This window comes from Sinohyriopsis cumingii, chromosome 12 (genome assembly GCF_028554795.1).
Source record: "Sinohyriopsis cumingii isolate HCF-2022 chromosome 12, ASM2855479v2, whole genome shotgun sequence".
In the NCBI taxonomy this organism is placed as follows: domain Eukaryota; kingdom Metazoa; phylum Mollusca; class Bivalvia; order Unionida; family Unionidae; genus Sinohyriopsis; species Sinohyriopsis cumingii.
In genome coordinates, this window is record NC_142972.1 from 41,639,120 (window position 1) to 41,658,208 (window position 19,089).

Below are 19,089 nucleotides of genomic sequence, written 5' to 3' on the forward strand. Positions count from 1 at the left end.
ACCATTTTTTGGTTGGATTTATTAAATTACTCACGAGATTTTTTGGTTGGTTGTCAAGGCACCAAACTTTATAGAATACTAATAATAACTTCTATTTTCAATTATGAAGCCAATCAGAATACTTAAAACAGCTGCAGTTTTCCATGATGAAGCCAATACAGAAATTTGTAACAACTACTGTTATCCATTATAAAGCCAATCATGATACTTAAAACAAATACAGTTTTCCTTGATGAAGCCAATCAGAACCCTTGTAATAGCTACTGTTTTCCATTGTGAAGCCAATCAGAATACTTATAACAACTACAGTTTTCCATGATGAAGCCAATCAGAATACTTGTAACAACTACTATTTTCCATTATGAAACCAACCAATCATTAAAAGTTAACACAAAAATCATTAATATATTTAGATGCACAAAGGCTACACTAGAATTTATGTTCATTTGTTCATGATGCATCCAAAAGTAAATTCTGTTATGTGATCTTTTGAGGAACTTTTTTTTATACTTAGTTGTAGTAGTTTTCTTTCCTTGTTTACCAGTTCAGAGTCTATCATCAAAAAATGTACTCATTTTGAGTTGTGAAAGTGAATTCATACAAATATTATTTCCCTTTTTTATTGCTGATCATATTACGCAGACGGTTTTTTTAGAAAATCATCTATATCTGCAATTATTTCAATGCCAATGAACATTTTCTCATTACTAATTTGATTTCTTCCAGAAAAACCAGACAAATCTCAAACTCTTATAGTCCCTGGTAAAAATTCATTATATATCTTTTTTTTCACATTTCTGCCTTCTTAAAAATCTGCTACCAATACCAACTTGTAGCGCCATAGGAACTTGTTTGTGATTAATCCACTGTTCACCATATAAACTTGTGTCTGTTCACTCTATACTGCAGAGAGCACAGTTGAATGATGAAACCGTATTCCATATTTTCTCACAATTTTTGTATGCCTGCCAAAAGGCAGAGTGTATATTGTTATGATGTCCATGCTCTGTCCGTCAGCCACCTTTGTTTTTCTGCATAATAGGTTTTGTTTTACACCTTGTACCATTACCAAACTTTTTGGCAGGCTTGCACTTTAGGTACAGAAGAAGCCTATTAATTTGGGGGTAAAAAGGTAAGTGCCATTGATGGACTGAAAGAGCAATGGTTTCTACACAATAACATTAGTTCTACACAACAAACCAGGAATAAACTTTTTGGATGGCTTGTACTTTGGGTAAGGAAGAAGCCGTATTGATTTGGGGGTAAGATGTCAGGTCACTGTGAAAGAAAAAAGATGGTTCCCACACAGTAATTTTAGTTATGCATGACAGACCTGAACTGAACTTTATGGATGGCTTGCATTTGGTGTAAGAAAGGTTCCTATTTATTTGAGGTCAAGGTCATTGTGCTGCAAAATGAAAATAGCTTCTGCACAGAAATTTAAGTTATGAACCATGTACTCTCGCCAAAGTTTATAGATGGCTTACACCTGTGGACAGAAAGAAGCCTATTGATTAGAGTCAAAAGGTCAAGGTCATGGTAAGTCTACTAAGAAAGCAATCATTTCAGTCAGTTCAAGACCACATTTCTTGACCATAAGTCCTGATCACAGAGGCTAATTGGTCAGTAATCAGCCATTCCTTACTTGTACCAGCATAGAAGACTATTAAACACAGGGCTGGCATTTCATTCACAGTACTCCTTTTCAAATGGAAAACTGAAACTTAAGCTAAACAATCCAACACTTTGACCATCTTTATTTTTCTTTGAAATAAATTCAAAATGGTAGTTTTTCAGAATTTATATTGCTTCATTTTCTCTCTCTGCATGCAAATTTTTTATGAAATAGATAAAAAGATTCAGTCCCTAACAAATTCATTCTTTCTTGTTCTCCAACTAACCCATTAATATTGTTTCTGTCTTTTTTTGGTCAATTCCATGGAAATTTTGTTTGCATAATTCCATATGTTGAATGTCTCAAATTATTAAAAATCAGGCATCCGGCCAGAAGAAGAATGCACCTGACAATCTTCCCATTATAAAACTTCTTGATCAGTAGAATTTCAGTTTTCAAGGACAGTTTATGTTTCTAGCTGATTCATGGATCAAGTTTTATGTATGGACACTTTAATGACTGCAACTGACATGGCTGTTGTTTTGACGATTACTTTGTCGTCAGCACTCAGTTGCAATTTTTCATTCTTCTTTTATTTACCAATGATTGGTCCTATGTTGTTAATTTTGTCTTCATGTCCATACTTCCAGCTGTGGATTCTCGTGTAGACCTTAGTTCAAATCTCACCAAATACATTTTCAAAGAATGGATGGGTGATATCCTAATTGATTTCATATTTGGAAGGTTGTGAGAATTTGTTATTGGAATTACCGCTCTGTTTTTGAACTTTTATTCTAAGACATCTGTTGTGTATTCCATTCAGACTGACTGGATGAATTGACCTATTTATAGTCACGCCCATTCTTAGCATAAGAAATATAATATCATAGTTCTTTTAATAACTAACCTGATATTAACAAATGTTTACATTTTAGGACAGACTGCAAAAATTATGAATGTTAGTTGGAAAATGAGGAAGTTTTAATTGTTATGAATTTTTATATGTGTACTGGGTCATCTAGGTTGTGTATTTTATCAGCAAATGAACTACAAGTTTTTTCACTTTGCTTTAAATGACATAATGTACCTTGCCACTCCTGGCTGCATTTATTAGAATTTGGCTGACATTTGATGACAGGTTAATTAGAGACCTTTGACATTTTAATATACCTTTTCTTATTGTTAGACTTGCATTGATCTGCTATGGCAAGGTCATTCATTCTTACACCATTGGCTGTCTCTGTAAGTAAGAGGGCTGATTGCAATGTGAAAATAAATCGGGACCTTTCTGAAATATTTGTTAGAAATTCATTAACCGTTATTGGTCTTTATTGCACAATGGAAGCTTTTATCATCGGCTAAGTTTTTAAGGCCAGTGTGAAAATGTTTTAAAATTTTTATACATCAGCTTTATCAAATAATGAATGAATTTTCTTTCTGAAAAGTTCATTGAAAGTAAGACTTTAATAATTTAAAGCTTGCCTTATAGGACATAAAGCTTTACTGGACTCATAACCTTATGTGGGTGCTACAATGCCACTTTCATGCTCAGGTGTCATACACACACACACACACACACACATGAGTAACAGTGAAGTATAGAAAAAAATGTATTTCCTGGAAATGCTGGGTAAAGTTTATGATAGACAGGTCAGTTCTATATAATGGCTTGATTTTTATGTGGCTAGCAGGGCTAAATGTTAAGCAACCGCCTGTCCATAATACACTGGTAGGGAGCAAATATTGTCACTGGACTGTGTTACCTTCAGCAAACATCCACTCTTGCAATCTTGAGAGAGTTGTCCATGTCATACCAACCTTTTGTGTTTAGTATTCATTGGTTTTTTTAATAAAATTATTCATACATTATTATAATTGTGTGTGTGTGTGTGTGTATATATATATATATATATATATATATATATATATATATATATATATATATATATATATGAGGAAATGCAAGGATTTTTTTTAGTAAGGATGCACTATGTTTACATTTATTTATTTTATTCTTAAAGGTTAGTAATAACATATATTGAAGTATGTATAATAATTCCTGAATGAAATGTTCATATTAATTAAAATCCTGACAGATACGGTGATGTCTCTAATAATTCCTGAAATAAATATTCATATTATTTTACAGTAATGACCGATACGGTGATGTCTGTGTAGTAATTCCTGAATTAAATATTCATATTTTTTTTACAATCATGACCGATGCAGCTTCAGCTTGTAATTCTTCTAACTCAGTCACTCTTGCACCATGCACTAACAATTACAAATTACAATCATTTGATATATGTATTGAACCCAGTATGGTGACTTGAGAGAAGTCATATTTTTCCCTATGTGTGATGGATTTACCCAGCTCATTTTCATGAAGTCATGTGTATATATATATATATATATATATATATATATATATATATATATATATATATATATATAACAAAAAGTGCATTACACAAGATTAACTATACATAACTTACATAAATTATGGGGGAAAATAAAATTCCAAAATTAAGTAGAATGTACAGCAGACTGGAACAACATCAGTCTATCGCACATCGCATAATTTACTGATAGGTCAGGATCTATACCTCTGGAGGGACAATCTAAATAAGTGCTCTTTTTTACTGAAGTAAAATGAAACAACAGACTATACAAACATAAGGGCCTGTGTAGTCATGGAAATTAAAATGACTGTAAAATTGTTACAAATCACAAATTTTTTCATGAAAATGATTCCAGTAATTGCATGAGATAAAGTCAGAAAATGTGGAAAATTTAAAATGAAATACTTTTTAAACAGTCATCTCAGTTCACTTGTAGTTTTTGCATTTATCTCTAACATTTCGTTAAGTTTGTTCTTTCTTAAAAACTACCATATGAAATGTATCAGAGCTTGTGAAGTCATAACGTATGAAATGTATCAGAGCTTGTGAAGTCATAACATATGAAATGTATCAGAGCTTGTGAAGTCATAACATATGAAATGTATCAGAGCTTATGAAGTCATAACATATGAAATGTATCAGAGATTGTGTAGTCATACTATACGAAATGTATCAGAGATTGTAAAATACTGTAGATAGAAGTGCCATTTGAAATGTTTCAGAGATTATAAAGTAAATAGCTGTCTGCTTTTATATGAAATTTCATCTTTAAGCTCGCAGAAGTGCTATAATCAGCTTTGTAGTGTGATAAGTTCCAATGCTGCTTCTGTTGTCCTGTTTTTCTCCAACATTTCCAAACTTTTCTTTACAAAATCTTCCTGATAATGACAACAAATAATCACATTTAAAAGCTGGTTGATATCTAAGTTCAACCTACAGGCAATCTAGCAACGTTTGCCTTAATTAAAACTTTAATTAAGAGACGAAGAAATTAGTATTCATAAAATTCATTTTATTCTGTCCCCAAATTAATTATGTACTCAGGTAAATTTAAGGATATGGAGATAAAAACCACCTTTTGAAGGAGAAATAATTAGTCTGATATTTTGAAGATCTTCTTAATGTTTGATTATTAAATTGCTTTGGTTTACATAATTAAAAGAAGTACTTAATAGTAGATGGATTACATTGTTAAATTTGAGCATCAGACAGAAATGGTCTTATAGTTTAAAGGATTTAAAAAGAAAGTCAGGCCTTCATCTCCCAACAGAAATTTCACCCTTTAAAATACTGCATTTCTCCAGTGATAAGCCCATGCTTCATGATAAGTCCATTCACAACTTTTACAAAATCTAGGCCAATTTTTATCCTGTAAATCTTAATCCATTGATAATCTTGGCCTCCAATTTGTATGTTTACAAAATAGCCCCCATCTCTAAGATTATCATGGGATTTATGCTTCCTTTGTAAACCAGTTGAAATATTTGCAAACCAAAGTGCTATTTTTCTGTGTGTATTTTCATATAAATCACTCTACTATATTGTTTTCTTTCTGCCTGCTCCTATAGCCGTGCAGCCACCAACAACAGATGGTAGGTATTTCATCGGCACGTCATCTGCATTTGTATTGCTCTCTATTGTTTCAATTGGTTTTAGAATTTTCAGATAAAGTTTAATATTGCTGCAGGAACAGTGAAATATTGATTTTTTAAAGACGAATTGGGGAACAGAGTATTGTAAATACAGATGAGTCTTATTGTTCCAATGTCTTTTTTATTTGTCTATTAATAACCTGCCTTGAATTTGAACACACTAGCTATGAGCTGCTCCAGGCCCTGGTTTAATACCTAACACAGACACATATAAGAGCTTCATGTAATTTTTGAGAACATGTACAATGAATTTAAAGTAAAGTTTAAATTAGTCTTAACTTGAAAGTTATTTATAATTATTCCTGTTATTTTATGAATGGGTTTTTCAAGTTTTTTTTTCACCTACTGTAATGCAGATCTGAAACTGAGAGTTATTATTCTTATTCTTGTTATGGATTGAGGAACTAGAGTTTTCAAGGAAGCTGTTGTGACTCACTGGTTAGGATGCTGGATTCACCATTGAAAGGTCGTGGGATCGAATCCTACTATCAGTTTAGCCTGGGTCTCATACTTGATGTGTTCTTGGATAAGGCACTTTACTCTAGTTGCTTCAGTACTAATTAACTTCCTTGTGCCATTGTAAAACACTTAAAACAAACCTCATTGCTGCTGGGAGGATTTGGACCCATGACCGCACAGTTTATATTTCAACCTTTAGGACCACTCAACTATGAGTACTCGTACTCCCTGGAGTTCAGAATTTGGTACTGTCAGTATGCCTGCAAGTTCTGCACAAAATTTGTCAATTTAGGAATGTCTGCTTTTGTAAAATGTATGCATCTTTAAATGATGATTACATTACGTCATGGGTATGATGTCAATTGTTATATACATGTATCACATTGCTATGAACTCTTGGAAAAATTCAACATCAGATGACATCATTGTGATGTCTGTCTCTTCGTAAATAATAAAGAAGTAAAGCTTATACAGATGTTAATAAACATAATAAAAGTGCTGTGAAAAAGGTAATACAGTCAGCAAAGAGAATGCACGTGGAAAAATCATCAGTGATTTACAACTGACATAAAATTGTCTATGTGGGCTTTCTGTTGCAGAAAACTAATGTGATGTCAATAATTGTGTCATGCTGAAAAAACTTCTCATCAGAATAAGCTTTTAATTTGTTATTTTTTAAAAAGAATGAATGATCTTCAACCTGTTCAGATTTGAGTTTTTAAATACTTGTTTATCCATTGTTTTAAAGGCAGTTGTTGACAGGGTACTTTGTCCTTTTCTTTGTAATGAACATTTACATGGGTACCGATATTCAGCAAGAATAGTAGACGAAAAAGCAGTCACCATCTTATACATTTTATATGATATGGATTGCATGGATCTTGAGCTACATAAAAATATAAATTCAAAAGTTACAAACATTTCACAAGCAATTATCCTTGATACTCATCATGGCATCAGTTTAAATTGGATTAATGAGACTAGATTGTATTTGCTTGTGCTGATAATTTATGTTAAAATAACTACAGTAAATTTTGGCCTGTAAACCAGTCACTAGAGCAGTTTATTGCAAAAAGAAAGTGAATATTGCATGTCTGGATAATTAATATTTCACTGTATCTGAACCCTAGGGGAAAACAACATAGACTGTTTGTGATTGTGTTGACTTTAAGTTTAGTAAAAAAAAATTAAGAATTTGCCATGAAATGCAGTAGTCATCACATTTATTGTAATTACTTGGGGTTCATAGGCATCAATAGTAGTATGTTCAAAATGTTCATATTGACATAGTTTTCTGTCTATATTTGTGTCAGTTTTGGGTCCTCAAGAGGGCATGTCATTCCTTATAGATAATTGTATGAGTACCACAGATCTGTGAAATTATTTATAAACTAATGTCATTGTAAGTTGTATTTGTATATGCTTAGAGCAAAGTAGCAGGGGGTGTATTTGATATTTCAAAATTACCCTGGTAAAATTGAGTTATGTCTCTTCTTTTTAGTTTTCATTATTAATTTCAAATTACCATATGTACTCCTGTACAAGTCATACCCAGTTGAAAACTCCATTGACCTAGAAATGCTGTAGCATCATGTGCTGGCAGATATGGGTCTTTGCATTTTGTTGTTGCTGATTAGTAAAACAAACAATATGGATTCTGGTCTGTCAGCACATTATACAGCAGTAAATTAGGGCAGGCATTGGCGGCTTTTTAGAACTGCTGTGTCATATCCTTTCAGTTGTAGAGTGCTCTGTGCCAAGGCACATTCGTCCCTTTAATTTAACTGTCATTACATGCCTTTCCAAAGATTTTGGTATTCCACCATTGACACTTGTGCCGTAGAATTCCATCACCTGAATTAGGGTCTTTGTTGTTTGCAGTTGGGTCTGATTTAAATGCAGCTGTATATGATAAGTAATAATTCCACCTTCAGGAGTGTATAATACAACCTTTCCTGACTTAAAAATGGCACATAGACATTAGGGACCTAGTCTATCTTGTTTCCAATGGGGTCACCATAGGTTTTGGTGAAGTATTTACCTAAATATGGAACTTGCAGTGATGGTGTCGGAAATAGTAGAATGTAAATTGCTTTATTTAATTTGTATTTTCATTTTTATTCATTTCTTGCATGATTTTGGCTTTGTTTACATTACAAGTTTATAACAATGATAATAATCCAACAAGGTTTGATGGTTCCGAGAGAAATGTTAACAGTGATAATATTTAAAAAATACTTTTGAAAAAATCAGATTTCTGCAGTTTTGTACAACTTCTTTCACAGGGCTTTCTGTCTAATGAAATTGTAAACTTCAAAATACCTTCTTTTGCACTTAGTTGAAAAGTTTAGCATCTTTAAGTGTTATTGAATGCTGAAGTCAAGTTAAGTGCATTCCATGGAATTCTTTTTCTGTCCTTGACACTGACTAAGCTGTCTGAATGCAATTCTAAATGTGTTCATCATAATAGATATATTCCTGTTGTACAACAGTTGTTTTTACAACCATACATTTCAAAGTTGATATGGAATATCTGATTTTATGTCTCACCATTAATGATCAATTAAAAAAGCAAGAATTTTTAAAAACTAAAGTTTATAAGCAGCTTTCTGTTACTTGTATATATGATTAACAAAACATTAATAAGGTATAATGCCTTTTAGAGCAAAAGTTTTCTGGATTTTGGTTATTATTCTAAATGTCAGTAATAACAAGCACCTGTATTTTTTAAAATCATAAAATGTTTTTTTGTGTCCTTAACCAGTCACTAAAGAGCCATGAAGTAATAAGCTTTTTCCTTACAGTTGTTTGAATATAAACATTTATTAAAATGAATTATAAATGTGTTTTAAAATAAATGTTTGTATCTGCATGTGATATTTTTTAAGTTTATGTTTTACATGCTTAGTTTAGAGTTTTAATTTAGCCATGGAGTTTAGAAACAAAGCTATATTAGTTACGAACTTTGCATGTTTATGTTCATTTTGTACAGTACAGTAATATAATTTAGTAATCTTGACACCAGGTGGCAGCATGAGGCATATTGTTTGGGATGGGCAAGGGTTAAGGTTTAATAATACATGTCCTGTTTATTTTATTTCTAATTTCAGCACAGTAAAGATCTATATTTAATGAGCACCCAGTTGAAAACTATGTAGATCCTTGTTTGTCAGCATAAGATTTGCCAGCAGATCCGGTCCTGCTTTCATAACATTTCCTAACATCTGTAGATATGAATTAAAAATGTTCCTCTGTAGAATTTATATAAAGTGACATTTCCATTTTCTTAATCTCCAAAATAATCATTTCATAATGCGTATGTCATGCAATTATCTTATTGTGGATTTGAAATAATCAGCAGAAAATCGTAAAGCTGAGTTTTTACTCAATGTTGAGGTATTTTATGAAAGTGGAACCTGATCTACACTATATGTATGCAGTGGTGCATGTGATATAAATGAGCAAATAAGGTGTACAATATTTATATTAATCAATAATCTGTGATGTCAATCAGCCTTACATTGCACCTGGTGTGAATGATTGCACAGTATTACATAACACAAGTAAACGTGGAAGAAAACCCTGTCATGGTTCTACAAAGTAGACTAAAATGTAGAGACTATAGAATGACTTTGAGCTTGAATAACTCCAAATATACTAAATAAATAAAGCTCAGATTTCATAGTATTTTTTCTAATTAGCAACTCTGCAAAATATTTTTAAACATTTTTTTTATGATTCTTACAAATTTTCCTAACCAGTGAGGCTTATGACAGATAGTGGAATTATTCATTGCATAACACTATAATTAGTATTGTTGAGATTATTTATATGTTTTACAAAGTTTAAAGGTTAGAATGGGTCACAATTTAGGTTAAATTATTAAAGTCTACATGACTGCAGCACTTACTGTATTGTGTATATTGATTCTACATTGTATTTAAATATTTGTATCACTACAGGAATTCAAATAAATACAGTGTGGATCAAGTTATTTATACAGATTTTTTTTACAGCAGGTTTAAATCTTCACAAATTTATCAGAGATTTTGTAAATGTAGTCTCAGTTTAAACGAGGACAGATTAGGCCGTTGAAACTGTATTCTTGTATCAATTGTTCCCATGGAAATTTTTAAAATAAACAAAGAAAATATTGAAATTACATTTTAAATTATTCTGTTATTGTCATGTATATATGGGATAGTCAGATAAATGGAAGCCTGAGCAATGAAATTAGGCTTTTTAAAATGATTATGCCAATTTTTTTTAAAAATAATTTGTACCTAATGAAGCAACTAGTATCTCTTTTAACAGACTGCAAATATAATTAATTATATTGAATTCAACTATATTTTATCTTAAGAATACTCAGTAGTTGCAGCAGTTTTTTTTCCAACAAAATTTCAGATAACAATAGGAAGAATTGTATCATTTCAAAATCTCTGTATAAATAGATTCTCATAATGATGGCTTAAGGAGATCTTTACTTTAATAAAGACCTCAAACAAATATCCAGTTGTTAAAAATTGTGTAGGTTCAGCCCTTCACAAAATGAGAAATAAAAGTATTGGAATTTCACAGTTATATAAAATTAAGTATTTTAAAAATTAACACAAAACCTGGGAAATCAATTATGGTCATTCAATTTTGGCTGTAATTAATAGTAAACAAAAATAATTGAAGATAGATAAATAAAACTCTTACCAAAATATTCTTATATTTCATGACATTGAATTAAAGTCATGCATCTTTATTGCATAAATTAGAAGATACCATATTTAAACTTTAAATATTTAGTTTCAAAATAAAAGTACAAAAGCCATTCTTTTGAAATTTAAACTTTGAAGTAAATTACTAATGAGGGTGTAAGGTAGCCTTTCCCTTTATATGTTGAAATTCTCTTATGCAAAAAGGACTTTAAGTAAGAAATATTCAAATTATAAAGTTTTATTGACTCAGATTTGATTCTCCATCTTTTGTTTGCTTTCTATAATGTCATTTTTCTAATATGAATCCTATATAGAAATAAGTGCAAGTATACTGGGATTTCTTTTTCTTCTTAATGGTTTTGCTGGAAATAATATATGTTGTGATACTTGAATATGAAGATATACATTGGTGGATTTATCCTATTTCTTCATATATTGATCCTTCTTTTACAGGTTTATTTTGAAAGATCTTTGGTTGGTCCTGACCATGAAATCCATAAAAATGTGTACTCTAAATAAAAGTGAATTCATGTCATCAGGAATTGTCAATTAGTAATTAAGCACTAATGATACTTTTGATTTATTACTATTTTACAGGTGAACCTGAAAAAGTAGAGAACACCTGGGCAAACAGGTATGTGAATGTAATGGTATAACTTTGCATGAACTTTTGTTCTCATTATCCCATCATTATTTTATATTACTATTTTTGTGCTGTCGACTGTGAATATACTGTTTTTCACTGGATTGCCAGTTCTTGTAGATTGTGTGGTTGCTGTCTACCTTGAATTTAACACTGTTAACAGATATTCTGTAAAGACTAGGACCCATTTCCCAGTCCACAAATTTAAGTATGAATGAAAATGTCATTTTTTTGAACAAACTTAAAACCCAGGAAGTAAGTTAATTCATGTACATTATTCATCAATTTTTCTTCCATTCTCTTTTACTTTCTTTCTTTCTTTCTTTCTTTTTCTGCACAATTCTATCGGTATTTTTCTATTCAGGGAACCTACGACAGAGATGCATGTTGCAACTGTGAAGCTTCAGAAACAGTGGAGGGGTTACTGGGTACGCAAGATCAAAATTGCCAGAACACCAGGTGGGTTTTTAAAAAAAATTCAAATGAATAAAAACTTATTCTCCACATAGAACAATGTATGTACACAATCATGTGAATTATTTTGATTGGTGGAACAGGTTGACTTAGAAGTGCAAATGTTATTGAAGAATAATAATATTGTTGTACCATATCGATAGATCGGTTGGTGAACAGACAGACTTGGAATTAGAAACATTAGTTAAAATAGAAATAAACTGAATTCAGTACACAGTTCATAGATTGACTGATGATAGGTATATAGTGCATTGGATACATTACGTACTGAATAACGGAAGTAATAAGAAAGAACAAGTTTGCTTAACCATGTAATAAACATCAATAGATAAATCTCTTTGGTATTTCTTGGACTTCATCTTCTGCAACATGAAGCTAGTTGAAATAAGAGTGAATTTTTAGAAGCATGCAGTAGTATTGACATCAATTTATAGAACCTTTAGGCAGAATCAACATCACTAAATAATGAGGTTGAATCATCGATATGACTAAATAACAAAATTGTTATGGTTAAAGACCACTGAGTTCGCCATTGTGACTTACTTTGGAGGCAATTTCATCTACAACAATTGAGTGAAATGGGACCAGAATGCTGCATTTTGAGGATCTGCACAGATGGTTTTGTATATAGCTGAGACCCCCTTGGAATGAAAATGGAGAACCCATCATTTACATTTTAGCTGTAATATTGCAAATTACAAGATAAATAAATGTCTGAAAAAAGGTATTAATATGAAGATAGAAATGAATATTTGTCTGTGCTAAAAACAACTAAATTATTAGAATGCACACATGTTAAAACATTGTAGTGCTGAGCTGATTATAAAGCTGAAAGTGAAATATAAAAATTATGAGGTAACAATGAATAATGAAATCAGAAGTGAAATAACTTGCTACTGGAATAAAGTTGAATGTAAAATCCATTAAACTGGAACTTCTCTATACATAGAAGCTTTATGAATAATTATTAAGGTCAATGTCCAGTATTGATATTGGAGAGTTCATGTTAAAACATTACAGCTAGTACATGTATAATTTCAATTCCAGTGATGTATTCACATCAATATTTCCAAACAAAGAAGTCAAAAACTGCCAAGAAGTTGTGTACTATTTAAATTAGAGGGAAGTTGTTCTAAGATGTTTGTTTGCCAGTCCAAGAGGGATCATAGTAAAACAACTAAGTAATCTATACAAACATGATTGTGGAAAGAAATAAAAATAAATAGTGTACTTTAGAAACATAAATGAATATTGACTGAGGATTTGACAAGGAATACAGAAAATGGTTGAAACACATGGCAGACACCAGCAAATGCCAATCAACTGATACTCCTATACATGGCAGACACCAGCAAATGCCAGTCAACTGACACTCCTATACATGGCAGACACCAGCAAATGCCAGTCAACTGACACTCCTATACATGGCAGACACCAGCAAATGCCATTCAACTGATACTCCTACACATGGCAGACATCAGCAAATGCCTTTGAACTGATACTCCTACAAATGGCAGACATCAGCAAGTGCCTATCAGTTGACACCATGGCAGGCAGCAGCAAATACCAGTGAACTGACTGACACTCCTATCATTGCTAGATACAAATTATATACCCCACAAATACACATCAAGTAAAAGGATTTTTAGTGGTTTCTGTTTTGTAAGAAATGTGAATATAAGTAGTCACCAACTTCATGAATACATAGAAATAATCTTTGTAATCACTGTCAGAGATGCCCGCCATCATAATTTTGTTAAATTTACATAGTTCTATTGTGACAAAATCATTTCAGTGAGTGCAGTCATGGCTTCTTCTGGCAATGATGCTACAATTAAAAAGTCAATCAGTTATTGGCTAATCAAATGATATGTCAGCTTAGCACCCTGATTTACCTGAGAAGTTGAAGAAAGATTGAAAAGTCAATGGCCAATATGGATTAAGTCTATGTCAGCTTAGCACCCTGATTTACCTGAGAAGTTGAAGAAAGATTGAAAAGTCAATGGCCAATATGGATTAAGTCTATGTGAAAAATTTACATGATTCATCAGTTCCAAGCATGACACACAAGACATCAACATTGGATGAATACCATTCTTTTGCAGTCATCTCTTGGTGGACTTAAGTGCGTTACATGGCAAGGAAATATGATTATAGGAAGCATGTTGCAACCAAAGAACACTTCAGATGTCTGACATTCCATGCTTACAATAAATAATTGGATTCAAATATAAAATATTATTATTATTATTATTATTATTATTATTATTATTATTATTAAGTTAAGATTCTGATGTTTTAAAGCTGACATTCTTATGCTGCATAAGTAGAACATAGGCATCTCTGGAATATTCCATAAGAAATATGAATATCACCAGACATTCACTCCATGAATTCACATCCATAGAAAGAATTAAAGATCACTTTGCCATAAGAAATATCATGAATATAATCAGGCAGTCACTCCATGAATACACATCCATAGAAAGAATAATAGATTACTATGAATCATAAATTACTATGTTACAAGAAATATTGTGGATAAAATCAGGCACTCCATGAATACACATTCAGAGAATGATACAGATCACGATGCCATAAGAAATACAAATATAGTCAGGCAGTCACTGCATGAATACACATTCACAGAAAAAAATCATAGAAATCACTTTGCTGTAAAAATATGGATTTAATGAGGCAGTCACTCTGTGAATACACTTTCAGAGAAAGAATCATCCAGTCACTGTACCATTAGCAAAAGCATGAAGACAATCAATCACACAATAATGTATATAATGGACATTCATATCCTAAAGATATTTGGTATTATAATACTTTACCATGTTGAAACTCTTTAGAAGAGAGGAACACTTGCAAAATTTTCTGTATATAAAGGAGATTAGTTAATAAGCAATTATTCATTCCTCATATAAGTTCAGTCTGTGGAATCATTTACTGTTGTGTTCAGATACTTAGGTGATAGATTTAAAATTGCCTTCCCACTGAATACATTTTTCTGATTGATTTTTCACATACACAGGCACAGAGGAGAACCTAAAAGTGCAGCAGAATCTACAGAAATGCTGGCAAGTAATAGATCAGAATCTTGATCCAACTTCACCAGAGCACCCAGGGCTTTATCTCTTCAGGTAAAGACACAAATCAATTAGGAAAATTACACTATCTTAGTTGTCAGGGCTTTATCTCTTCAGGTAAAGACACAAATCAATTAGGAAGATTACACTATCTTAGTTGTCAGGGCTTTATCTCTTCAGGTAAAGACACAAATCAGTTAGGAAGATTACACTATCTTAGTTGTCAGGGCTTTATCTCTCAAGGTAAAGACACAAATGAATAATAGTCAGGGCTTTATCTCTTAAGGTAAAAACAGAAATGAATAGTCAGGGCTTTATCTATTATGGTAAAGACACAAATAGTAGTTGGGGTTTTATCTTGTAAAGGAAGAGACACAAATAGTAGTCAGGGGTTTATTTGTTAAGGTAAAGACATGAATAGTAGTCAGGGCTTTATCTCTTAAGGTAAAGACATGAATAGTAGTCAGGGTTTTATCTTTTAAGGAAATGACATGAATAGTAGTCAGGGCTTAATCTCTTAAGGTAAAGAAATGAATAGTAGTCATGTCTTTATATCTTAAGGTAAAGACACAAATTAATAGTTGTCAAGGCTTTATCTCTTAAGGTAAAGACACCAATGAAATAGGATGGTTACTACACTAGCTTAGTAGTAAGAAATAATTGTGCTGTTCTGATAATTCAGTTTGATTCCTCATTAATCACTCTTTTTATATGACCAGTTCATCGCAGTTTTTGTGATTAGCATGAAACAAAATCCAGTTCCACCATTCCTGCTGTTTTGTACCTGAAGCTGCCTATTGATGCAGTAAGTGACATATCATTCACACTGAGGCTAGGATAAATGACATATATTGGATATGGTTGATTCTGTTTTCGTTTTGGGAGGGGGGTTGGACTGGAACTAAATACATCTATGTTTCAAAATTATTCTGTGATTTGCATTTTTATTTCTTTGAAAATTGGATCTGTCATAACATCCAGGTAGATCCCAAATATCTCACAAACTTTGGCAAGATTTCATGCAGAAAAATCAGTTTGTTTTTAATTGCTCTTCAGTCAGTTTGATGAAAGTGATGATTGATCAAAATGTTAACTGATTCCTAATGGTAGCAAAGATGTGTAGAATTCAGTTTTCTAATTCTTTGTCACATATTTTTGCCTGTGCACACAGTTTGTCATATGTGACAATGAGGATAACACCTGCCTCACCTAATCAACAGAATAATGCTGAGTGTAGTGCATAGAACATGCACACTGTTTGTCATGTGTGACAGTAAGGTAAGTATCTATCTCACCAACACTACAGGAATACTGAGTGTGGTGCATACCATATGCACACTGTCATGTTTGACAATAGGGTAAACACTACAGGAATGCTGAGTGTGGTGCATACCATATGCACACTGTTTTATGTGACAATAAGGTAAACACTACAGGAACGCTGAGTGTGGTGCATACCATATGCACACTGTTTTATGTAACAATAAGGTAAACACTACAGGAACGCTGAGTGTGGTGCATACCATATGCACACTGTTTTATGTGACAATAAGGTAAACACTACAGGAATGCTGAGTGTGGTGCATACCATATGCACACTGTTTTATGTGACAATAAGGTAAACACTACAGGAACGCTGAGTGTGGTGCATACCATATGCACACTGTTTTGTGTGACAATAAGGTAAACACTACAGGAACGCTGAGTGTGGTGCATACCATATGCACACTGTTTTGTGTGACAATAAGGTAAACACTACAGGAACGCTGAGTGTGGTGAATACCATATGCACACTGTTTTGTGTGACAATAAGGTAAACACTACAGGAACGCTGAGTGTGGTGCATACCATAAGCACACTGTTTTGTGTGACAATAAGGTAAACACTACAGGAACGCTGAGTGTGGTGCATACCATATGCACACTGTTTTGTGTGACAATAAGGTAAACACTACAGGAACGCTGAGTGTGGTGCATACCATATGCACACTGTTTTGTGTGACAATAAGGTAAACACTACAGGAACGCTGAGTGTGGTGCATACCATATGCACACTGTTTTATGTGACAATAAGGTAAACACTACAGGAACGCTGAGTGTGGTGCATACCATATGCACACTGTTTTATGTGACAATAAGGTAAACACTACAGGAACGCTGAGTGTGGTGCATACCATATGCACACTGTTTTATGTGACAATAAGGTAAACACTACAGGAATGCTGAGTGTGGTGCATACCATATGCACACTGTTTTATGTGACAATAAGGTAAACACTACAGGAACGCTGAGTGTGGTGCATACCATATGCACACTGTTTTGTGTGACAATAAGGTAAACACTACAGGAACGCTGAGTGTGGTGCATACCATATGCACACTGTTTTGTGTGACAATAAGGTAAACACTACAGGAACGCTGAGTGTGGTGCATACCATATGCACACTGTTTTGTGTGACAATAAGGTAAACACTACAGGAATGCTGAGTGTGGTGCATACCATATGCACACTGTTTTATGTGACAATAAGGTAAACACTACAGGAATGCTGAGTGTGGTGCATACCATATGCACACTGTTTTATGTGACAATAAGGTAAACACTACAGGAATGCTGAGTGTGGTGCATACCATATGCACACTGTTTTATGTGACAATAAGGTAAACACTACAGGAATGCTGAGTGTGGTGCATACCATATGCACACTGTTTTATGTGACAATAAGGTAAACACTACAGGAACGCTGAGTGTGGTGCATACCATATGCACACTGTTTTATGTGACAATAAGGTAAACACTACAGGAACGCTGAGTGTGGTGCATACCATATGCACACTGTTTTGTGTGACAATAAGGTAAACACTACAGGAACGCTGAGTGTGGTGCATACCATATGCACACTGTTTTGTGTGACAATAAGGTAAACACTACAGGAATGCTGAGTGTGGTGCATACCATATGCACACTGTTTTATGTGACAATAAGGTAAACACTACAGGAATGCTGAGTGTGGTGCATACCATATGCACACTGTTTTATGTGACAATAAGGTAAACACTACAGGAATGCTGAGTGTGGTGCATACCATATGCACACTGTTTTATGTGACAATAAGGTAAACACTACAGGAATGTTGAGTGTGGTGCATACCATATGCACACTGTTTTGTGTGACAATAAGGTAAACACTACAGGAATGCTGAGTGTGGTGCATACCATATGCACACTGTTTTGTGTGACAATAAGGTAAACACTACAGGAATGCTGAGTGTGGTGCATACCATATGCACACTGTTTTGTGTGACAATAAGGTAAACACTACAGGAATGCTGAGTGTGGTGCATACCATATGCACACTGTTTTGTGTGACAATAAGGTAAACACTACAGGAACGCTGAGTGTGGTGCATACCATATGCACACTGTTTTGTGTGACAATAAGGTAAACACTACAGGAACGCTGAGTGTGGTGCATACCATATGCACACTGTTTTGTGTGACAATAAGGTAAACACTACAGGAATGCTGAGTGTGGTGCATACCATATGCACACTGTTTTGTGTGACAATAAGGTAAACACTACAGGAACGCTGAGTGTGGTGCATACCATATGCACACTGTTTTGTGTGACAATAAGGTAAACACTACAGGAACACTGAGTGTGGTGCATACCATATGCACACTGTTTTATGTGACAATAAGGTAAACACTACAGGAATACTGAGTGTGGTGCATACCATATGGAATGCTCAGTGTGGTGTATACCATATGCACACTGTTTTGTGTGACAATAAGGTAACACGAGCTGCACCTGCACCACATGAATGTAGAGTGCAATGCATATCACATTTATGATTTACAGTCAAGATTACAAATGAACAGTACTTATATTGTCTGTCCATAAACCCTTAAATTGAATTTAATTTTCGTAAGATTAAGCACTTATACAATTTTACATAATCTTTAATGGGGGTAAATATTATACATTACATCAATGACAGTTGGAAGAATCCTGTATTCATGGTCATGCTCATTACTTCTTGT

The 19,089-nt window shown here is 33.2% G+C and overlaps 1 protein-coding gene across 15 annotated transcripts in view; it reads left to right on the forward strand.

Moving 5' to 3' along the window:
- Window positions 1-19,089, forward strand: part of LOC149786326 (androglobin-like) — a 303,462-nt gene that overhangs the window by 234,263 nt on the left and 50,110 nt on the right. For 12 of the 15 annotated variants that reach the window (XM_089976736.1, XM_089976732.1, XM_089976733.1 and 9 more), the window contains 5 exons: window positions 727-762; window positions 5,586-5,609; window positions 11,435-11,471; window positions 11,845-11,939; window positions 14,995-15,103. In XM_089976736.1, coding sequence (XP_089832862.1) covers window positions 727-762; window positions 5,586-5,609; window positions 11,435-11,471; window positions 11,845-11,939; window positions 14,995-15,103 — 301 coding nt within the window. The remainder of the gene's footprint in view (window positions 1-726; window positions 763-5,585; window positions 5,610-11,434; window positions 11,472-11,844; window positions 11,940-14,994; window positions 15,104-19,089) is intronic. The other 3 variants (XM_089976725.1, XM_089976727.1, XM_089976729.1) reach the window with 3 other exon arrangements.